Below are 23,693 nucleotides of genomic sequence, written 5' to 3'. Positions count from 1 at the left end.
GGGGGACCCACCCACCACAGTGGCTCCTCATTCATCCTTTTACACATCACACTACACACCACGCACAAGGCCTGCAGCTGGTAAGGGTTCAGGAAGCACCCTGTTCTCTGCTCCTCGAATGTTCACTGGTTTCTCAGAGGGGCTTTGAGCCCCCCATTTTGTCCTTCCTGTTCCACACAAGAGTGGGCACACCTGGGTTGCTCAGGAAATACCAGGTCAGTTGAATAAAATTGAAGCAGAAAGTGGTTCTATGCTCGGACAGCAGGGGGCACTGTCCATCAGGACCAGCCAGGCATAGTGACCGCTGGTAAGAAGAGTGGGTCTGGAAAGGAAGCTGGGCTTCGGAAGCTGGGTTGCATGTGGAGAAATCCCTACAGGATTATTGGGGGGTGGGGAGCATAGGGGAGTGTGGCCAGATTCGAAGAGGTTCAAGTGCCAGCTTCCCAAGCCAGGTTCAATGAAGAGCCCTGCTGAGCGGCAGAACGGCTGAAGGGAGCCTCAGGCCTGCTCAGTGCCCAGTGAAAGTGAGGCTCAGAGGCCTCTGTGAAGAGTGCGGCCATGGTGGGGCATGGCCCCGAGGCCTTGTCCGGGGTCGTGGGGTGGGGAAGGACCCCAGACGAAGGAGCTGGAGGGTCCTACGGCACAACTGATGAGCTCAGAGTGGGTTACATTCAATTTGGAGAAACAAAAGAAGCCCAAGACTTCTTTAACTCCAGGTCACAGAGTAAAACCACATGCCATGGGCTGAATTGTGTCCCCAGATTTGTATGTCGGAGCCCCAACCCCCAATGGGGCTACATTTGGAAACAGGGCCACAGGGAGCGCACTTTGCTGAGGGCGGTACACAGCCACCCACTCGGGCGCCTTTTCGTGACTGTGGGCTCACCGACAGCGTCTTGGTTACATTTGCTCCAGCAACAGCCCCCAGAACAAAGGCTGCCGGAGACCTCAGTGTGAACTCAGCAGCCCTCCACCAAGCAGAGCTAATTAATGTCAGGCTTTGAAGTGGCAGTGCTTCGAGTTCTAGCTCTGAAAAACTGAAAATAGCTGAGGGCCAAGTTTAGGTCTCGGCTGGCTGGCCAGCAATTCAAAAGCCACGTGGCCCCTCCTGCAGTGGCTTTGTGAGGGGTCGAACCTCAGGAGCTCCTGGTGGGGGATGGGATGCTTAGGCCTGCGTGGGGGAGGAGGGACATCTGTTTTTCCACTTGAAGGTCCTAAAGTCCACCTTTGCCTGCCATACACACCTCCTCAAATGCCCATTCAGAACTCTGTGTCCTGGCTCCCTGGTGGAGCCAGCTCTGGGTGGAAAACAGCGAGAGGTGGCTGCCACCCCCAAAAGCATCCCCTGTGGGTCTTTGAGTCCCCTGCCTCCTCATCAGTGGGGCACTCAGAGTAGCCTCAGCTGCCTCTCCATGGCCCTGGAAGGTTGCTGTCCACTGCACAGCCCACCCCTAGGGTCGTGCGGTGTGGGCTTCTCCATCACATCCACACAATTCCTATGGGGGGACACTTCTGTTCACCCCTGGTTACTGTTCTGCACACCAGGCTGGCCTCACACCTGCACTGTGGCTCTTCCCAGTTTCTGTCCTCCGTCCGGGACCTGTTCGCAAAATCCTTTCACCAGTCTGGTCTCTGCGGTCGATTACCTAGTCTCAGCCATTTCCCTCCTCGGTGCAATTACCGTTTATTTGTGGTGACTCGCCACCAGACTGTGCCTTAACTATTCAAAATGCCGTCAGTGCCCCGTCACACTTGTGCAGCATTAATATAATGACGCCCAGCTTCATAGGGTTCCCAGAGAGGGACTCAAGAGGGACACAGTTGACAGATGCAGCTTGTAGATGAGCTGTCTCCACATCAGATGCTCCCTGGGGGGCAGTAGCCCAAGGGAGAGTCCGTTCTTGCCCCTCAGGGTGCGGGGCCCAGCTGGGAGGTGGCTCTGGCTGCTGCTTGAGCCTTCCTGGGCTGCAAACCATGGGCTGCAGATGGGGGCGGGGGAGGGGTGGCGCTTTAATAACACAGATGTATTTCTCATGGTTCTGGAGGCTGGAAGTCCAAGGTCGAGGAGCCAGCAGCGCTGATAGCTGCTCAGGGCTGTCTCCTCCGGTCACAGGCAGCCGTCTTCTCCCTGTCCTCGCACGGCTTTTGTTCCGTGAGTGCAGCTGCAGAGACAGACAGGAAGGAAGTGCTCTGGTTCTTCTTGTTCTCTTTTTAATCATCACCAGGGACTGTGTTCATTGATTTTCTTTTCTCCTTCATCCGCACCCGAAGAGGACGTGCTTATTGATCTTAGAGAAGGAGGGGAGGCAGGGAGAGAGAAGGAGAAACACCTGTGTCGGGGAGCAACCTCGACTGGGTGCCTCTGCACGCACCCCAACCGGGACCAAACCTGCCGCCCAGGGGTGTGCCCTGACCAGGAATCAGACCGGCTGTCTTTCAGTTCATGGGGCGATGCTCCAACCAACAGAGCCACACTGACCAGGACCATGTATTGATTTTTCAGAGAGAGAGAGAGAGAGACACTGATGTGAGAGAGAAACATTGACTGGTTGCCTCCTGTACACACCCCGACCGAGGACTGAACCCGCAACCTCGGTATGTGCCCTGACCAGAAATCGAACCCAAAACCTCTTGGTGTAGAGGACAATGGTCCAACCAACTGAGCCACCCAGCCAGAGCTTTTATTTTATTTAAATTAAATTGGTGTTTCTTTTTACACGGGGAGTATCATGAGGATTCCACCCTTAGGACCTCGTGTAAACCTAAGTATCTCCCAAGGTCCCCACCACATTCAGGATTAGGGGTTCCACGTATGGATGAGGGAGGGGGAAGCAATTCAGTGCACAGCAACTGTGAGGGAATGAGGACATGCGCAGTTAGTCCTGGGTGCCCACACCTTGACTAGCGGTACTCGGGAGTGTGGGGAGCTCAGGAGGGAGGGCGGGGCCGGGGTGGGGCAGTATCCAGCAGATACATTCTCCAGGAGGTCTGGACAGGTTAGCAGGGTTTGTGCGTGAGGAGCCGTGAAGGAAGATCCAGATCTGACCCGGGACAGCTGGCCCGGTTCTGTGGGCGGCCAGAGCAGTGGGGGACTTCCGGAGGGCCCCTGGCAGGCGACTCCCCAGGTCCACTTGGGTCTTTGGTTCTCTAGGTGGCGATGACACCACACAGACCCCACAAGCCCTGCTGGGCTCCCTCCAGCACCGGGCCCACCCCTGTCTCCTGCCGCCTCACCCCACTGGCTCCCGGAGAGGAAGCTGCTCTCAAAGGCCTGGGCTCCTCTGCTTACACCGCTGTGCTGGGCCGTGCGGTGTAAGCAGAGGAGCCCAGGAGCAGGAACTTTAGCCTTTTTTTTTTAAATATAATTTTTATTTAATTCTTGTTCAAGTACAGGTTTCTGTCTTATATTCCCAACCCTGCCCGCCCCCAGGAACTTTAGCCTTTTCCAAAACTGAGATCAAGGCTTTCCAAGTCACTGGATGCCACTTGCAGCAGGATAGGGCCCTCAGATGCATCTGTAGCCTAACCCTGACCCTGACCCTGACCCTGACCCTGACCCTCTGCCTCTCCTTTGCCCACGGGGTCCAAGTGCTGACACAGGGCTGGACCCTGATGAGTCCTCTGAGACTTTCAGGCCAGGGTGAGTCCCCATGAGGAGACAGAAGAGGCTCTTCTCCCCTACGTGTATTGGGATTGGTCAAGGGGTCCCCAGGCGCCACCCACTAGTCCACACATGTCGTGTCAACTCAAGGCTGCTATACCCCTCCCAGGGCCTAGACCTTACAGTTACACAGCTCTCTCTCTCTCTCTCTCTCTCTCTCTATCTCTCTCTCTTTGCATAGTCACACAACTCTTGAGACAAGACTCCCCTCCCTTCCTCCCTGTCACCTGGCTTGGTCAGGGCCTCCACAGTCTAAGATTTTATGTGTGCAAACAACACTGGGGATGATGGGTGTGCAGGGCCCTGCGCCCCTCTCTTGGGAGGGCTGTCTGGCCCCAAGCACACTGGTGGCTACAAACTGCAGCATGAGGGTGCCCGTTGGTAAGCTCCCAGTTCCCAGTGCAAAAGGAGAAATTGGAGGTGGGGTGATCCCCAGTTCCACCTGCCCCGGGGCTCTGAGCCCAGCCCAGCCCCACATGTCCTGCCGGCTTCCTCAGAGTAGCACAGGTGTGTCTCTGTCCAGGACTGCCATGGACAGTGCGGCCTCCAGGCAGGAGAGCAGTGCCCAGGGCTTGGGGAAGCCGTGCAAGACTCACTTCTGGCTCTGTAGAGCCCCCAGCTCTGGCTGCTGGCCCCTGGAGGTCCGGTTTGAGGGACAGGAGGTCCTAAGCAGGATCAATCCTGCCCACCCATCAACACCCTGGCACTGATACGTTCTTCCTCACCCTTCCCTCCTGCCCCACGGAGCAGCCCCTCACCAGTGAGTCAGCTGCAGCGGGGCAGCAGGACTCCCGCCCTTCCAGGGCTCTCCGCCAAGTTGGGGAGTCTCCGGTGGGGAGTGGCTGGGTCCTCTGTCCTTCCTGCTTGCCCCACCTCCTTACAGAACTTCAGGCCATCGTCATCGAGGCGAGGCTCGGGCAGTCGTCGGGCCTCACCTCTTCCCCCAGTCAGGGTTTTCTCTAAACTGCCTCTCCCCGCCTCCGCACAGCCACCCCTCCCTCCCACCCAGTGTTTGGCAGTAGAAGCTTCTTATCCCTCAGGTAGGAGGTTGATGCTCTTCTTCCGGAAGGCCTTCCCTGTGTCTCTCTTTGTCATTTCTCACCTCACTGGCTCCATCTTGCAAAACTACCCTGCCTTTTAATGAATCCTTGTCATCGGCTCTCTCTCTGGAGCTGCTGAGTCATCGAAGGCTCCCAGATGTCAGGGATGCTCCTTCTGATCATCACAGGGGGCCCAGCCAGGCCACGATTCAGTGGTTTCCAGTTTCCAGCTAGAAACTGCCTGTCTCCCACTCCCTGGCCACTGGAGAGGACAGCTCCCCCACAGCGCCACTGTGGCCAGCTGCCCAGGCAGGACTCAGGTGGGCAAGACGAACATGTGTTCCTTATTCTCCTCTGGCTGAAGCAAATCGAGCCTGATTCTTTCTCATCATTCTCAAGGAAATTAAGTCTAATGAACCTGTTCAAGAGAGCAAGCCGGTCAGGTTCAGAAAGGTCCTTTTCCCCAGGCTTGTCACCCTGCCTCTCCTCCCCCAGGCCAGTGCTAACCCTCTGTGGCAATGGGGCAGGAGCTGCCCTTGGCCTGTGTCCTTCCTTCCCCGGGTGTATTCTCTACCCTCCTGGCTCTCAGGTGTCACCAACAGCTACCTACTCTGTCTCTGCTGCTTCCGCAAAGTATCTGCAGCTTCGCCGCACCAGCTCCCTTCTCTCTTCTGCAACCTTCTCATGGGTTTCCCCAGCCTTTCAAAAGCCTGTAAGAAACTTGGGGTTCTCTGTGTGTATTTGCCCCACTATGATCACCCCACCACCAACACCACTTGCTGTCATCTCTGCAAGGTCGTTGGCCAACAGCGCCTCAGAAGGGACCGGAAAGTACAAGTCTGCTCCACCCCAGGACCCACAAACTAAAAAGGAGCTTGCTGCATCCCTACTGTCAGGCAGTTGGTGGCACAGGCTGGGAAAGAATTCACAAGGAGAAGAAAGCACAGAGAAGAAAGCTTTTTTTCACTCTCTGAGAGGGGAGAGGGGCATGGAGTGGAGAAATGCACCACCATTGAGGAGAGAGGCTCTGAGCTATTACTGGATTATAATTCAATTACAAAGGGTCAGGGGGGCTGCTTCTGTGTGGCCCCTGGGCCATTGGTCCTAACAGGAGGCTGCCGTTTGTTCCAATGTCATCCTCTGTCAGTGGCTGCAGGGAGCGGTCAGTCACGCTCTGTCCTTGCTCTCTAATCATCTCCAGTCCCGGGGATGAGCTCAGAAGAGCGAACTGGCCGTCCTGTTTAACCAGGCTGCAGGTTGCTCAGCAAATGGGGCCATGATAGCGAATGGAGCCGGCTTTGCCCTTTCACCCACCACTGCGTCTCAGGCCAGGGCACCTGCCACCATGGCCAACCTTGATTCTCTCTCCCAGCTCCTCTCTCTCTTCCTTTCTGGAGCCTTCCAGCCTAACAGAAGATAGGAGAGAGGTAGGCTTGTTCAGATGGTCTCATTTTCTTTCTCATTTTTCTGCCTCATACTTTTTGGACTTAGAGGTCAAGAATTCACCTGGTTCTCAGGTTCATCAGAAACCTCCAAACACTGGGTGATTTGTGTTCAGCTGTCTGGGTGTGCGGGCAGGTCTCTGGGGGCATAATGAGCAGACACAGCGTTCACTGAGCATCTAAGGAGAAAGCACACTAGGCACGCACCATGCGTCCTCCCACCCCAACGAGGTCCTGGAACAGGACGTCTGCCACTAGGATCCAGGGCTGCAGTTTCCTTTCTCTGTGGAAGGCTTTCTCTCCCCAGCCACGGTAGGCCTGGTCTGCAAGAAGTCCAGCTCCAGCTGGTCTCTGGAGTTCTGCTGGGCCCAGATGCCCATGTGGAATTCTTTGATGGCAAAGTAATAGCAGAAAACATCCAGGCAACAGTTGACGTTAGAGAGACACATGGACAATTTCACAAAGAAGGTGATTTTCTGCTGAACTCTGCACTCCACAATAAACTCATTTCTTACCAGGAATTGCAAGAAGAAACCTATGTGTACCGGAAGAAAGGAGACCACGAAAACAGCCAGACTGGTCGCAATAGTCCAGATGCAGGCCCTCCTCTTCCGGCCCAGGTCCAGGGTGGTGTCCTGATGGCTGACCAGAATGTGAATGCTCTTGAAGGAGCAGAAGCCCATGATGCCCATGGGAAGAAAGAAGCCAAACACCTCGACGGGGAAGAAAATGTTGGCACTCCAGACCTTAATGGATATATTGTTGAAGCACGTGTACCTTTCTTCTCCCCGACTGAAGCTGTAGACAGGCATACTCACAGCCCACACCAGGACCCAGATGGCGCAGCAGATCCCAAAGATCTTCCTGGGGGACCGGTGGTGGCTGACCAGGATTGGGTACTGGATGGCCAGGTATCTATCCAGGCTGATGAAGCAAACTGTTAAAATGCTGCCGTACATGCTGATGAAGTGGAGGCACTCCACCAAGCTACACAGGGACGGAAAGGGAGCCTGCACGAACACCAGGACAGTCTTGAACAGGAGGGAGAGCACCATCAGCAGGTCAAAGGCCGCCAGGTTAATCATGTAGATACAAGTGGCGACATATTCCAGCAACCTCTTCCTTAGGAAGGCGTGAAAGCCTCGGATGGCCAGCAGGTTGAGGACTAGACCCAGGAGGAAGGTGGGGATGTGGACCACCACCTGCACGGTTTGCATCAGCTGGTCCACATGAGCAGAGGAACAGCTCCCATTTTCGTCGGACAGGTTCATGTTCTTCCCTGCAACATCAACAGCGGATTAGATGAAGTTCCTCTTACTCTCTACAAGGGGTGGGTTTCATTGACTTTGTCAAGAATAATAAACATTTCCCTTGTATCACATAGCAATTTGTGCTCATCAAATAACAATGAGAGCAAAGCAGACTTGCCTCTAATTCTGCTGCTGAGTTATAACCACTGTTCCTCTTTCATGTATGTCCTTCCAGACCCTTTTCTCTCACATACATGCATGCGTCATGTGTACACCTTTCTCTTTTATGAAAATGAAACTACGCATGAACATCTGTCTTTTTTTTTCATCAGAGCTCCTTCTGTTGAAAGTAGGAACAATGACACAAACCCTGACCCAAACTGGTTTAAGCAAAGAGAGAATTAAACATAATTGAAGACATGGAAACCAAGGCAGGGCTGCTCTCCTCTACCCACATTCCCGAAGGTTCAACAGAGTCAACCCTGCCTGATGGACTGGTTGTTTGGTTCCAGGATGGACATCTAACTCATCCAGAGGCAATGAAAAGCAGTGAAGTTCTTGCATGGGTTTCTAGGAAGGAGGATGGGGCTCTTCCTTCAATTTGAAATTGGGAAGGTATAGGGTGTGGAGATATTGTAACCTCTTGCTACCCCAAGGAGAAAACCAAACAGAAAAGACAGAAATATGGAAGGAAGGGCCTTTCCAGAGGGAATGAAGTAAGGGCTTGAGGTCTCCATAGGGTAAAGAAAGGCCTCTAGACAGGCGAGGAAACTAGAACTGGTCCCAGGGACAAGAGGACCAAGGCTGTGTGGGGGGCACGCTGCATAGGGGTGCTGAATGCTGGCAGATAATGAGGCAGGGTCCCAAGTCAGAGCTTCTGATCAGGCCAAAGACAAGGGTTCTAGGCAAGCCCTGGCCATGTTATCCTTAGAAGTGTGGCCAATTTGGGGATGTCATTGTGAAGTTTTCTGTAGAGGTGGACGGCGATCCTAGTTTGGGTGGCTGTGATGGAATCCACACAATGGGAGGCTTATAAACAACAGAAACTTCTTTCTCACAGCCCTGGAGATTGCAAGTTCAAGACCAGGCTGCCATCACGGTCAGGTGAGGACTCTCTTCCAGGGTGCAGACTGCCCACTGCTCACTGTGTCCTCACGTGGCAGGAAGGGTGAGCGGGTGCTCTGCACTCTCGTAGAAGGGCACTGATCTCATCCATGAGGACTCCCTGTTCTTGACCTAATCACCTCCCCAGATTCCCACCCCCTAACACCCTCACACTGGGGATTGAGAACATCAGGCCAACTACAGGGAGCCCCTAAGCATGGGATGCCCATCGGAGGGGTCCCGGGTTGAGCCAAACTCACCCAGGACAGGCACCTCCACCAGGCTCAGGCACTGGCTGGAAGCAGCCCAGGAAGAGCAAGTCCTCAGCGTCTGCTTCACTGTGACGCTGTGGGGCAGAGCTGGGCTTGGAGCAGCCACCTGGCAGCCACCATAGAGGCTGTCCCAACACTTCCATTGATGTCAGAATCTGGTTAGCGTGGCACTGGCCACAGGGGTGCCGTGCCCAGCGACCGCCTCCAGCAGGACCATCTGCAGTGCATTATCTTTCTGCAGCAGGAGGGTGGGTCCCTTGGCCTCATAGGAGGATTTGACTGGACCTTGGTCCCAGCCTCATGCCAGTAAGGAAATAGGATTGAATGGGGAAAGTTAATGGGTCAAGCAAATCAGGTCTGAACTGACCCAAGGGCCCAAGATGACCTTGGTCAGTCAGCAGCAGCTCAATGACGTAGAGGTGGGGCTGAATTCAACCACAGAGAAGACAAGAACTTGGATAAGAGGAAGTATGTTTCATGCAAAATAGGGGAAAGACAGCCACTCCTGGGGGTTTCATTTACATCTTTAAATGTCATTAACAGAGAACCTTACACACATCCGTGAATAACAAACCCAGCTCCTTGGGAACCTCTCCGAAAAACGCTCAGGAACACCAGAAGACGTCAGAGGGAGGGGCATTTAAACACAGGATTTCACGCCCCATCGGGTTGTTGGTCAGGTGTGAAGTTCACAGAGAGCCACCCTCGGGTACAGGTGGCTTCCAGGAAAGTATTTCCTCTAAGAGGCATCACAGTGCAGACCCCCAAAAAGCAATGACAGTGAAGAATGAAAGCCTCAAAGTGGAAAAGCTCAGTCCTGGAGCATTTCCAGCAAGAAGCCATGGAGAGGGGCTTTAGTTCTAATGAAGACAGTTTGAAATTAAAATCAGAAGAAAAAAACAGGGAGAGAAATCATCTGTGTCCTTTGAAAAAGGTAAGACGTTATACCTCGGAGAGATTAGCGAAGAAGAAGGATGTCCCTGGGTTAAAGGGGGCGGAAATGGCACAGACTAAGGGGGTATGGGCAGGGTCAATATCCTATAAGAGGAAATTAAAAGTTATCATTCTGGTTTTTTATCTTTGATAATTATTAAAAAGTTCAAGATTTTTTCCAACCCTGAATTAACTACTGACTGTTGAAAACAGGATACCTACCTTCAAAATCACTGAGCAGATAAAGAGAAACCAACAAACAATTCGGTCTACCTAGCAAAGGAGTAAATAGAATGAAAACAGAAACCAAGCACTGAAATTGCAACAAAAAATAAGAAAAACTCCAACTTTTCTTTATTAACTAATGTTTGCAGCTCAGTTATGAAATAACATTCAATTCTTTGTTACTTGTGAAGAGCACTCTTAGTGACAGAAATATTCACAGCAGTGTAAAGGGATGCAGCCAGGGGCTCCCACAAAGAAGGATTTGTAGTGGGGTCCAGAGCTCAGGGTGTCCAGGAAATATTAAAAATATGGGATGTCCTCACCCCCACAAGTCTGAGCTGGGGGGATGGGACACATGGAGCAAGGCCATTGAGAGTTGTTTTTTTTAAAATATATTTTATTGATTATACCATTACAGTTGTTCTATTCCCCCCCTTCATTCCCCTCCCCCCTGCACACTCCCTCCCCCACCATTCTCCCCCCTTAGTTTATAACCACGTGTCTCAAGTTCTTTAGATTCTATATTTCCCCCACTATTCTTGCCTTCCCCCCTATCTATTTTCTACCTACTGTCTATGCTATTTTCTGTACCTTCTCCCCCCTTCTCCTCCTCCCACTCCCCTGTAGCTAACCCTCCATGTGTTCTTCATTTCTATGGTTCCACTCCTGATCTAGCTGTCCTCTTGGTTTGCTTTTGTTTTAGGTGTGGTTGTTAATAACTGTGAGTTTGCTGTACTTTCACTGTTCATGTTTTTCATCTTCTTTTTCTTATATAAGTCCCTTTAACATTCCATATAATAAGGGCCTGGTGATGATGACCTCCTTGAACTTGACCTTATCTGAGAAGCACTTTATCTGTCCTTCCATTCTAAATGAAAGTTTTGCTGGATAAAGCAATCTTGGCTGTAGGTCTTTGGATTTCATGACTTGGAATACTTCTTTCCAGCCCCTTCTTGCCTGTAAGGTCTCTTTTGAGAAATCCGCTGACAGTCTGATGGGTACTCCTTTGTAGGTGACTGTCCCCTTATCTCTTGCTGCTTCTAGGATTCTCTCCTTCATTTTAGTCTTGGCTAATGTAATTATGATGTGCCTTGGTGTGTTCCTTCTTGGGTCCAACTTCTTTGGGACTCTCTGAGCTTCCTGGATTTCCTGGAAGTCTATTTCCTTTGCCAGACTGGGGAAGTTCTCCTTTATTATTTGTTCAAATAAGTTTTCCACTCGTGGCTGTTTCTTTCCCCCTTCTGGTACCCCTATAATCCGGATGTTGGAACGTTTAAAGATGTCTTGGAGGTTCCTAAGCCTCTCCTCATTTTTTTGAATTCTCATTTCTTCATTCCTTTCTGGTTGGATGTTTCGTTCTTCCTTCTGGTCCATTCCATTGATTTGAGTCCCAGTTTCCTTTCCATCGCTATTGGTTTCCTGGACATCTCCCTTCATTTCAATTAGTTTAGCCTTCATATGTTCCTCTAATTTGTGACTATAATCAACCAGTTCTGTTAGCATCCTAATAAACAGTGTCTTGAATTGTGCTTCTGAGAGGCTGGCAATTTCTCGGTTGCTGAGAGTTATTGGCTCTGGGACTTTGAGTTCTTCTTGCGCCATCTTTTGGGCTGTTCGTGCCTGTTCTGTAGCAGGATCGGAGCCCTAAGGTGTTCACTATTGCAGGGCAACTAAGTCGCTGGGTTGTGACGCTGTATGTGGGGGCGGGATCAAAGAGGGACTATGGTGTCCCGTCTGCCGCCTGCTGCCGCAGCTGCTGCCATCGCGTTTCGTACCACCGCACTCGAGTGTGCCACGGCCGTCAGCCCTCGCCCCCTGGGGCCTGCGTGGTCCGTCTCACTGTGTGCAAATGTGCGACCGAGGTCAGTCTGCCCCGCACCCTGACTGAGTCCGGGCTGCCTGCATGCCTAGGTCGGGGGACTTGTCCTGCCTGACCCTGCTCGCTGCTGGCTCCGCCCCTCTTACCACCCCTGTTGAACGGTTAGATGTAGTCGGACTTCCGTATAATTCAATTTTCTGTCCTTTGGCTGTGTCTTTGTTTCTCCAAACCTTTGTTGTATTCAAACTTGGTTGTGGGAGAAGGCACAGTGTTTCCACCTATGCCTCCATCTTGGTGGAAGTCGAGAGTTGTTTTGAATAGCAACAGTTTTGCAAATAACCTCTAGAACTGTCATTTAAGGTATCTATAACCTTTAACTAGTTTCATAGATATGTTAAACAGCTGTAGCCACTCTTTGAGCCAGGGAGATGGGAGTGACTTCCACCCAGGATGTAACTGGGAGGCAACCCCTGGTTATAGAATTTGCGTGAGAGCTTGGAGGTGATTGGCTCCATGCCATGGGGCCACTTCTGCCGGACTTACTATGGCAGCCCAGAAAAGCTAGAAAAATGCTGGCTGCTCACAGGTGTACTTGCGGCAGGAGTTGGAAATGAGGCTGCAGAGGAGGACTGGCGCCAGGATTTAAACCCAGGTGCAGCAGCCAGGACAAGAGGAACCACCCAGCTTTGGGTCTCCCTTTGCCATGCAGCTTAGGAAGCCGGAAAGCAAGATGCAGCAGCCATGCAGAGCTCTCTCTGAGCAGTTTGGGAGAATGCAGGAGAGACACTGCGGGAAGGAAAGCGGTGAAAGGACCCTTGCTGGTGGCCATGAGAAGGTGCAATGTGGTTTTGGAGTAGGAACTGGAGACCCCCGAGACTCCGCTGATGGTGCTGGGAACTGAGGGAGGCCTGCCAGCCCAGCACAGATTACTGGGAAGAAGCAGGGGCTACCTGAGCCACGGACTTCTGTTTCTTCTCCTGAGATACGGTACCCCAGACCGGGCAAAGAAGGGAAGGAAGGACTGGGTGTGTTTGTGGATGTTTTAAGGGACTTTGGGGTTTTAATGAAGACATTAAGTCATTACTCTTAAGTCTGTGTAATTTTTGAAAAAATAATTCCTTTTCTTTTCACCTATCTCTGACATCAAGAGCTACAATTCTCTGGCAGCAGGCAAAGCAAGCCTAGTATAGAGGGACCCCAGGAGAAGAGGGGTCCATTTGGTAACATTGTGCAAACCCTTCACTAGCGGCCAATCAGGGAAAACCACGGGAGACCACATGTGCAATGAAAGCCCGCCAAAACTAGCCAGGAAGGATCTGCTCTGTAACAGTAGAATTTCTCCAGCCCGTGAAGTCAATCTCTGTTTGGAGTCGGCCTGCTCCCCTGTTCTGCGCTGTAAACTCAGGGTGTGTGTTCAGTTCAATTCTTTGTCCAAGAATCGATCACCAAGAACCTGGTTACCTGTGTCCACCTGTGACAGGCAGCAGGAGCCCCTCAAGGATACAGCTGACATACAGAAACAAACGGAAAGAGTGGTTGCGTTTGTACCCAGCATTGGAGAATTTAAGAATAAAACTATGCCCTGGCCAGTGTGGCTCAGTAGGTTGGATGTCATCGTGCAAAAGAAAAGGTCACTGGTTCAATTCCTGGTCAGAGAACATGCCTGGGTTGTGGGTTCGGTCTGCATGGGAGAGGCAACCAATCAATGTTTCTTTTTTAAAAATTTTATTTTATTTATTATGCCATTAGAGTTGTCCCATTTCCCCACCTTCATTTCCCTCCACCCTGCACACCCCTTCCCACACATTGCCTCGCTTTAATTCATGTCCATGTGTCACAAGTTCTTTAGCTCCTACATTTTCCATACTATTCTTGCCCCCCGCATCTATTTTCTACCTACCATCTATGCTACTTATTCTCTGTACCGTCTCCCCCTCTCTCCTCCTCCCACTCCCCTGTTGCTAACCTTCCATGTGATCTCCATTTCTATGGCTCCACTCCTGATCTAGCCGTCTGCTTAGTTTGCTTTTGTTTTAGGTGTGGTTGTTAATAACTGTGAGTTTGCTGTCCTTTCATTGTTCGTACTTTTATCTTCTTTTTCTTAGATAAGTAAGTCCCTTTAACATTTCATATAATAAGGCCTTGGTGATGATGAACTCCTTCAACTTGACCTTATCTGAGAAGCACTTTATCTGCCCTTCCATTCTAAATGAAAGCTTTGCTGGATAGAGCAATCTTGGATGTAGGTCCTTGCCTCTCATGACTTGGAATACTTCTTCTCAGCCCCTTCTTGCCTGCAAGGTCATTTTTGAGAAATCAGCTGACAGTCTGATGGGAACTTCTTTGTAGGTGACTGTCCCCTTATCTCTTGCTGCTTCTAGAATTCTCTCCTTTATTTTAATCTTGGCTAATGTGATTATGATGTGCCTTGGTGTGTTTCTCTTTGGGTCCACTTCTTTGGGACTCTCTGAGCTTCGTGGACTTCCTGGGAGTTTATTTCCTTTGCCAGATTGGGGAAGTTCTCCTTTATTATTTGTTCGAATAAGTTTTCCACTTGTTGCTGTTCCTCTTCCTCTTCTGGTACCCCTATAATTCTGATGTTGGAATATTTAAAGATGTTTTGGAGGTTCCTTAGCTTCCTCATTTTTTGAATTCTTGTTTCTTCATTCTTTTCTTTTTGGTTGTTTCTTTCTTCCTTCTGATCCACTTCATTGATTTTAATCCCAGTTTTCTTTCCATCATTATTGATTCCCTGTGCGTTTTGCCTCATTTCACTTAGTGTAGCCTTCATTTTTTTCATCTAATTTGATTTTTTCATCTAAAATCAACCAGTTCTGTGAGCACCCAGATCACCAGTATTTTGAACTGTGCATCTGATAGGTTGGCTATCTCTTTGTCACTTAAAAGTATTGGCTCTGGGGCTTTGAGCTGTTCTTCTGCTTGAGCCATAATGTTTTGGTCTGTTCCTGCCTGTTGAGTATGAGGGGTGGAGCCTAGGTGTTCGCCAGGGCGGGGCAACCCAGTTGCTGGGTTGTGACGCTGTAGCTGGAGGCAGGGTCAGAGGCAGCAATGGCGCTTGTTCCTCTCTCTTTCGGATTTTGGTCCCCTCTGCTGCTTCCCACAAGCAAATTGGGGTCTTCTGGTGCTGGTTCCCGGGTGGGCTTGTGTATGTTCGAGGACCCTGTGGGTCTTTCCAACGAACTCTGCTGTGAGGCTGGGAGCCTCTTCCAGAACCTCAACCCCTGAAAGTTTTTCTAATGGGTGCTTCTAGGCTTTATTTCCCATCGCTGGGGCCCTGGGTTGCGTGGTCTGTCTCACTGACCATTTTTAAACCTGCCTGAGAGCGAATGTGTGTCCATGGTCAGCCAGCCACCTCACAAGCTTTACTGGGTCTTCATCCCTGTGCCCACCCGGGGCTGCTAACCACTGCCTCTTCCTGCCAGGACCCCACTCCTCCAGCTGCCAACTCCACCCCTCTTACTGGTCTAGATGAATGGTTCCTTATTATCGGACTTCGGTACAGTTCAATTTTTTGTCTGTTTTGGTTGTGTTTTTGTTTCTAAATCTTTGTTGTCCTTAAATTTGGTTGTGTGAGGAGGTACAGTTATTTCCACCTACGCCTCCATCTTGGCCAGAAGTCAACCAATCAATGTTTCTCTCCCTCTTTTTCTCCCTTCCTTCCTCTCTCTCTAAAAATAAATAAAATCCTTTATAAAAATTAAAAAAAAGAATAAAGCCACACATCAGGATTAAGAAGGTGGTTTATGTCAAAAGAAAAACTGAAGACAAACATAGCAGTCGTATGCAGCAAGTGACATTGTATAAAAGTACCTCAAGTAAAATAGATTTAAAAGAGACATTGGCAATGACACAATGTAGTGGCAGACTTTAATACAGTATCAGTCTGAACACATGAAGTAGGCAAAATACAAATCAGGATATAGAATTAGAAAAGTAACACAGGGTCCAGCAGAAGCAACCCCATTGAATGGGGTTGGTGGGGTATGTGACTGTCTTCCACACGATGGACAGCAGTTTGAACGTTTCACCGAAGATGTCATATGGTGTGCTCGAGTGTGCCATTGTTATGTTACCAAATCACGTGCTTATGATTTTGTAATAAAAGATTTTTATGTAATAAAAAGGGGCTGTTCTTTGTGCCAGACCCTGTATGATGAATACAATTTAATTCATAGCTCTTGGATTTTTAAAAGATTTTCTTTCTTTATTTTTAGAGAGAGGGAAGGAAGAGAGAAAGAGAGAAACATCGATGTGTGAGAGATACCTTGATAGATTGCCTCTTGCACCCCCCCAACTGGGGAGCAGGCCCACAACCCAGCCATGTACCCTGACTAGGGAATCGAACTGGTGACCTTTTGGTTCACAGGCCAGCATGTAATCCACGGAGCCACACTAGCCAGGGCTGGATTGGGTTTTAAACCAATAGGGAATCCACTTTTTCTCAAATATTGAATAAACAGTTATCAAAATAATTATCTGCTTAGCAAGAACAAAACCTCCCATTTAAAAAAAAGGAGACAGTACATTGGCTATATTCTCTGACCACAACACGCAGACACTTAGGAAATAAAACAATAGAATTGGCTATTTATAAATAGGTCAAGTCAGAAGCACAAAACAAAGTGTGTGGCACATAATCAGGAATGACAAGAACTTTCTGGGTTGGTTGTTTAACAAACAATTTCACAGGATGCAGCCGAAACTATTCTGAGAGAAACCCAGTCCCAGCAGCTTTCTTTTCTCTTTGTGGGAAATATTCTAATGATCAGGAGCCACTGACTGTTACAGACTTAGAGCCTTAATATTTTCTTCTTTCCTGTGTAAAACCAGGTAATTAACCTCTCTTGAAGTGAGACAGAACACTGTAGTGTGAATGGGACCCACCGCGCCGGCCACCTACATGCCCGCATGCCTCACCAGGAACGAGTGAGTGCTTCTGGTCTCGCAGGTCAGCAAAGCAAATTCAGTCATACAGCAAATACTGCTCTGCCTTCCAGTAGCACTTCTTACCCGTCGCACAAGCCACGCCACCCCTGCAAAAGCTTGATCTTTTTTTACAAAAGGAAACTAAATAAGTGAAGTAAGCACTCAATTTGAACATTTTAAAACAAAACCCCCAAAAGTCTTAGAAAAATCAGAGAAAAAAATCATAAAGATTCAAGCAGAAATAAGTGAATCAAGGAAGAGGAAGATACCAGAGTTAATCAATTTAAGAGCTGGTTCCCAGGGCCGGGGAGTAAATTAAACAAAGCCTGTATCTCTAACAACTATGATCAAGAAAGAAGACTCGAAGGACCATCACTAGAAATAAGAAAGAAAGCATTAAAGTTAAATGGAGAGAAGAGAAAAAATGGGAAGAAACCACCTTGTCCTTTGTGTGTTAATCCATTTGAAAACCTGCCCGCAGCTGATGGTTTGGGGGTGAAACATGCCACAGTTAACATGAAAGTTGGCAGAAGTGTTGCTCAGATGGACAGCAACGAAAACACTGAGGATGTCATCAAGGAATGAGTCAGCAGCCTGCGTGAAATTTTGAGAAACGGATAATCCCCAGACTCTAGAAGTAATTTCAGAACACAAGGTAATTTTAATGAATTCGTGTTATGAAACTAACTTACCCAAATGGCAAAGTTCGACAGACGCAGCACGAAGGGGAAAAGCTGTCGCTCAGAGGACCCAGTCACACTTTCCGTGGGCGACGCCCTTTCAGCGTGAGGTGGTCTGTTCAGACTGCGCGCTCCACTACTGGGGCAGAAGCCCTCTGCTCCTGTTGGTAGGTGGTTTTCCCACAAACGTCGTTCACGCAAAGGACCAGAAGGATGCTTCCTGCACGCGATGAAGAGTGGATTATTCATGCCATTGGCCGACTTTGTATTCAATGGTTTTTTAAAAACAGGCCTTCTTGTTGAAATAGCCAAGAAAGACACTGGCTGACATCCAGAAGCTCCAAATGTGAACCAAGACGATGAACCGAAATGAGAATAAATAATATAAATGAGGTTGCAACTATCAGTAAAAACCAACTTAGATCCTCACTTCGCACTGTCGAGCAAAAGAAACTCTCCACTCATGAATGAATGAAGTGTCACAACATCAAGCCGTAGGAAATGTAACAATGTGCGAAAGTGAGTAGAGGGAAAAACACCGTCAGCTCAGAGTGATGAAAAAGCCAAGGCTCAGAACACAGACACAAATGTGACTGCACGACATTAGAAATATTTTTGTTGCCCTGGCTGGTGTGGCTCAGTGGATTGAGCACAGGCCTGCGAACCAGAGGATCCCAGTTCAATTCCCAGTCAGGGCACATGCCTGGGTTGCAGGCCAATGCTCAGCAGGGGACACATGAGAGGCAACCACACATCAGTTTCTCTCCCTCTCTCTTTCCCCTCTAAAGATAAATAAATACAATCTTTTTTAAAAAAGAAATATTTTTGTTGAAACAATGTAACTTCAAGTAATACGCTGGAAGAAAAAAATGCTATAAATGTTAGATAAGTGATGTTCTTTCTCAAAGAAGAGTATAAAAACGCATAATATCAAGATCCACAGCAGGTAAACAGACACAGGGCTGTGCAGGTCTCATAAGACTGTCCCACTGGGTGCACACACCTGTGAATACATCTGGGGACCTGATCACTAACACTGCCAGCCACAGAAATCATATGAGTCTTTCCTGCAGTGATTCTGAAAATTTACCTTAAGTCAATTATGCAAAAGAAGGAAAAATGGCGTACAGAAGTATGTTCACTTAACATTTTTTTCTGATAGCAAAAAATACACACACATCTCCATGCCAGTGAGAGCTTCTTTTCACTTTGGTAAATCTACTCAACGAAAAATTTTTCTGTTGTGTCGACACTATGTTAAGTAAAAATTCCACAGTATTACAGAATTATATATTCAGAGAATGATTTCAACTATGATTAATGAAAACCACGCTTAGGAAAAAAAGCCTAGAAAAAAGTTCCCATGCATCAAACACAGGTTGCATTTTAACAGTAAAATTGTGGGTGATTTTTAAACCTTTTATCTTTCTCTCTCTCGTGTGTGTATGTGTGTGTATTTTAAATGATTAACTAACATATGAAAACAATTTAAATTTAAAAATTGTATTAAATGTTGGAGAAAAGGAAGGAAAAAATAGCTTTTGACTTTCCTGCCAAAGAAGAAAAGTCTTGGTGTGTATCTGAGGCAGGGGTGGGAGGCAGGTTTACACAAAATTCAAAGAAAACTAAAACTAACTAGCTCAGCTGATGAGGCAGAATCTTGGCAGGTCAAAGACGAACATTTCAAGGTACAGCACCTGAAGACAAAGCATGAGTGACAGAGAGACTTGCAAGGGACAGGTCTTCGAAAGCAGGTGTCACCTGAGAAACGAGAAAGGCCTCCGCACCTGCTCCACGGTCTGACCGCAGGCCAGCGATCACACCACAAGAATCACATGTAACATTGAGAGTAAAGAACAGTGAGAATAAAGAAATGCAAAGTGTCATGTGAGGACTGGCAGTGAGGACTGGGCGAAGGGGAAGGGAACGTATTTGAGTATAATTTCCCCAAAGTTTGGAGAGCTCTTCACAGAACCGATGCAGAGGTGCATGTTCTAAACTGGACCTTCCCATGATATTACCTCTATTTTGAAGGGACGGCAAGAAGAGAAAATTCAAAATAGAAACTGAAAATGAAAAAAGGCACTGTCTCAATATAGAAAACAGAGGAGCAACCCCATGGAGTTTATACAAATATAACCATTATGATGTAATTATAACATTCCCTAACAATGGTAATACTTCCCTATAAAAAGGGACATCTATTTAAAAAATCAAAACCTAATCATTTTTTTTAAAAGATTTTATTTATTTCTAGAGAGAGGGGAAAGGAAGGAGAAAGAAAGGGAGAGAAACGTCAATGCGTGGTTGCTTCTCACATGCCCCCAACTGGGGACCTGGCCTGTAAGCCAGGCATGTGCCCTGACCTGGAACCGAACCCACGACCCTCTGGTTCACAGGCCTGCACTCAGTCCACTGAGCTAACCAGCCAGGGCAAAACCTAATCATCTCTTGTGGATAAGAAACACAGAGAAAACCAAAAGACGTAGGCAGAGGAAAAGGTTAGGGTAATCTATGGGTTTTCAGGCACAAGGTCACTAGAAAAGAAGGTACCATAACAATGTAATTTTTTTTAGTGAAAGAAATTAATAGAGTAGCACAGAGACTCCACAAAGGTAAAAGTTATAATCAATCATTAAAACATGAAACACTTGATGTATGATGTCCCAATGAACATAGCCAGGAAGTACCTAATGGGGACATGCCAGAAATGCAAAAAGAACTCGAAATGGAGGTACGGTTGCCCGTAGAGGGAAGAGCATGGGTCAAGCAGAAGAGAAGTTGAGAGCTCTGAGCGGCCCAGTCACTGATAAGGCACGACTGGCAGGTCAGTGAGGACTAAATCGTAAATCAAGGGGCTGCCCTCTCTTTGGGAGAGGACAGGGGTCTTCCACCCACCCTCTCCCACTCCCGGGCCCGGCCGAGCACTCCACCTTTGGGCCATGACAGTTCCACGTTTCTCCTCTCAGACCACGAAGAAAAACGGCTAATAATACACAAAAGGCGTTTTTGTGCATTCTCCTAACTAGTCTCTTAAATCATGAGTGATTCAGAAAAAACCCAAAGTGCGTCGCTGACACACTGGGACAGACGCCGGGGCTTCTCCGCCAAACACTGGCGCAGTTGCCTACGGGAACTCGGGGATTCCTCCGCGTTCTTGTGAACAGGGAAGAGGGGAAGGCACAGGGGAACCCCGGCCACACTTAGAGCACCCAGAAGAGGCCCGGGGGGGAGTGTGGCCCTTGTCCTGCTCTGACCCCCCACCCTGGGGAGGGGAGGCTGGCTGCTTGTCTGCGGGGCTGCGGGCAGAAGGGCTGGGAAGCCACAGCGCAGGAGAGAGGACTTGAGCTGCTCCAGACCCCAGGGCGATGGACAGATCGGCACCCTCCAGCCGTCAAGACACGCTCCTCTGTCTGACTCAGGTGGCCGTGAAAGGAATGGGGAACAGCATGGGTCAAGCGGAAGAGCAGTTGCCCCGGTGCCCGGTGCCCCGGGGAGCAGGCCAGGGTGAAGAGGATAGAAAACATCCTGGGCATGAAAAGGGACGGGACGGGGCTGGGCGTCCGGAGGCCTGGGCTCTGCTCCTGGCTCTCTCCGGCTGCGGGGCCTGGTCCAGGTTCTTTCATCGGAGCAGCTCTATGCAGCCCTGTGGGCCCAGAGTCTGCGGCCTCACGTTGCTGGCTCTGTTCCTGCCAACTCGGCCCTCTCTGGGCCGTGATTCCAGCAGCTGCCTGTGCCCCGTGATGCACCCTGCCTCTCGTCCATGCCTTCAAGGACCTAGCATCCCAGGTGGGACAGACCTGGCCTAAGTCTGCACAGCTGGGGCATCTAACTGCCCATGTGTGACTCAGACCAAGGCAGCTCCTCGCGTCGGCAGACTGGACTTTCCAGAAAACAGCGGCCAGAGGAAGAGTGCAACCATAGGAGGTTTACAAACTAAGAAGGCACCCCTGTCTTGCACTGCCGAAGCCCTCATCCACATGGAATGCCCCAGGTGGGAGGGCCAGGCCTGCCCAAGTGGATATGGGGCAGCTGGAGGGATGACCTCTAAGGAGTAATGCTCCCTGGGACCAGTGTCCTCCCACCTAGGTCCCTCACCTACAATCCCAGGCTCCCCTGGGGGTGCAGTGTTGAATTCCACATCAGAATATAGAGATTGACTTGGATGCAGTTATCTGCCACCAACACAATGAATAAACTCATCGGTCTACACCTGACTGAGCGAGGCCTCTGGGGGACACGATGCAGAAGGAGCAGGACAAAGAGGGGACAGAGAACATAACTTTGCTGGAGCTGCACCCCTGAGCTTGTGGGTTGGAGTGGGGACTCAGGAAGTGGAGGTGCCGGCTCAGGGACTTGAGATGTGGCCGGTCCAGGGCTAAGCTTTTTGCAGGGAAAACTGGTTACATTCCTGGGACATTGTTATGAATGCACCCATTTTACAGATGGGTTCGAAGAAGCTAAAGACTGTACCCAAGGTCAAACAGGCAGTGAGGGCCTTGCTGGAACTCACATTCTGAGTCCCTCTGTCACTCTGTCCCGCCCCAGCCCTGCACCAGCATCACTGGCACACCCAGGAGCTCCCTTTCCCCACTCCCTCACTTCTTGTTTGTGCCTGGCTCCCCCTCCCCCCTCCTCCTCTCCTTCAGAATCCCCCCACCCTTCCTAAGGACCCAGCCCTCCATCCAAATGTCCACTGCCCTGGTCCACCTGTGTCATCTGACACGATTTCCATGCTGTGACCAAGGTGGGGCCATGAAAGTCACTTGTGTGCCGTAGTGAGTGTCCTAGCCACCCCAGGACAAGGGCCATAGCCCGGTGCCTCCCCCAGACACAGGCCCCAGGGAAGGGCTCACTCACTGGCAGGGCTCTGGTCCAAGGCAGGTCCACAGGGACAGGTCAGAGCTGGGGCAATGGGTCAGAACTGGAGGCACTCCGGGCAGCACCCCGCACTCCCCAACCTCCTGGGCCCACAGCACAGAGCTGCGCCCAGGCCAGGCTGGTGGGCGCTTCCCTCTCAAAAAGGAACCCGGAACCCTCATGGTTCCCCATGCCCTGGATCTTCCCTCCCAGCCTCTCCAAGAGACGCTTGGTTAGATTAGAGTCTGAGGACAATCCAGTTAGAGACCAGAAAGCAAGGTTTCCAGCAGGGCACAGGCTCCTATCACTCACTGCTCTCGAGACCCTCATGAGGCCTGGGAGTAACACCACTGGTGAGGGCCTTGCTCAGAGGCTGCAGGGTGGCTCCTGGCAGTGTGTAACCTCGGGCTGTTGGTGATTTCCCAGGCAGACTCCTGGGGAGCAGGCCTGGCCGGTGTGGCACGCAAGGCTGAGCTCCCTGGGGAAGGCCCTTGAGCCGCCTATGGAGAGGCTTCCCCACCCCCCAGCCCTAATGCTACAATCCTGAGTCAGATCAGGAGGAAGTTGAGGGTTCGTAAAAATGTCACTGATAACCAGGGACAAACCAGCCCTCCCGCCTGCAGCTGCTGCTGTCACAGAGACTGCCAGGGCCACTGTGCCACCTGACACTGCCCCCTGAGTCAGGGCAGGTGTGCACAGAGCCCAGGCCAGGAGCCCTGGCCGACCTCAGGAGAATCACCTGCCGTCCGTGAGAGCAAGGTCAAGTCCACAGCTCTGCGCCTCAGTTTTTCCAAGTGGCCCCAGGGACTGTTACCTGTTGGTGATCCTGTCAGCTGAGCGAGCTGTGAGCTGTCATTTCTCCTCCGGCTCAGTCACCAACCTGCGCTGGGGAGAGTCACTTCCCCTCTAGGGTTTGGCTTCCTCATCAGTGAAATGAGGGGTGGGACCAGATGCCTTTCAAGTGGCCCCAGTGTCATCCTTGCCTGGCTGAGGGCTCCTTCTCTCAGGTCTGGAGGGCAGGGGTGTCTGGGGGCCCCTGCCCCCTAAGTGGAACTGTAACGGGGCATGGGGAGCATGTTTCCAGGAAGACAGTCTACACATTGCAACTTCTCAGGGTCTGCACGCTCTCCCTGCTTCCAAAACACAAACACGAACCACTGCACGAGCAGAGGGGCCCGAGAAACCTCCGACAGAAAGGAGCCTCTTGCACACCAAGCAGTCTAAGCCGGGCATAGGCTGAGGCGGCCAGCACCTGAAAAGGCCCTTTCGACTTTCAGGGCTAAGGTTTAGAACCACCTCTCAGTCCTGGCTGGGTGGCTCAGTCGGTTGGAGCGCTGTCCCAGACACCAATAGGTGGCGGGTTCGATTCCTAGTCGGGGCGTGTGTGGGAGGCAACCGAACAATGTTTCTCTTCCTCTCTCTCCCTTCCCCTCTCTCTAAATCACTAAACATATCCTTGG

General features: G+C 50.2%; 1 protein-coding gene across 2 annotated transcripts; it reads right to left on the bottom strand.

The window, feature by feature from the left end:
- Positions 1-5,716: 5,716 nt before the first annotated feature.
- Positions 5,717-23,350, bottom strand: GPR55 (G protein-coupled receptor 55). 2 transcript variants are annotated; one of them, XM_037063554.1, is made up of 2 exons: positions 23,048-23,350; positions 5,717-7,422 (listed from the first exon to the last, which is right to left on the bottom strand). In XM_037063554.1, exon 2 carries the CDS (start codon positions 7,412-7,414, stop codon positions 6,398-6,400), a length of 1,017 nt encoding a protein of 338 aa, XP_036919449.1. In that variant the 5' UTR covers positions 7,415-7,422; positions 23,048-23,350; the 3' UTR covers positions 5,717-6,397. The 2 variants fall into 2 exon arrangements, with proteins under 2 accessions (XP_036919449.1, XP_036919450.1); XM_037063555.1 differs by lacking the exon at positions 23,048-23,350 and adding an exon at positions 8,758-8,889.
- Between the last annotated feature and the right edge of the window lie 343 nt (positions 23,351-23,693).

This window comes from Sturnira hondurensis, unplaced genomic scaffold, assembly GCF_014824575.4.
Source record: "Sturnira hondurensis isolate 20B ecotype Veracruz unplaced genomic scaffold, ASM1482457v3 Scaffold0014615, whole genome shotgun sequence".
Lineage (NCBI taxonomy): Eukaryota > Metazoa > Chordata > Mammalia > Chiroptera > Phyllostomidae > Sturnira > Sturnira hondurensis.
The sequence above is the reverse complement of the archived record's forward strand: the minus strand, read 5'-3'. Positions and strand labels throughout refer to the sequence as shown.

What these genes read in the sequence shown, in the direction of transcription:
- GPR55 (XM_037063554.1), bottom strand. Translation starts at nt 7,414, where the DNA reads ATGAACCTGTCCGACGAAAATGGGAGCTGTTCCTCTGCTCATGTGGAC.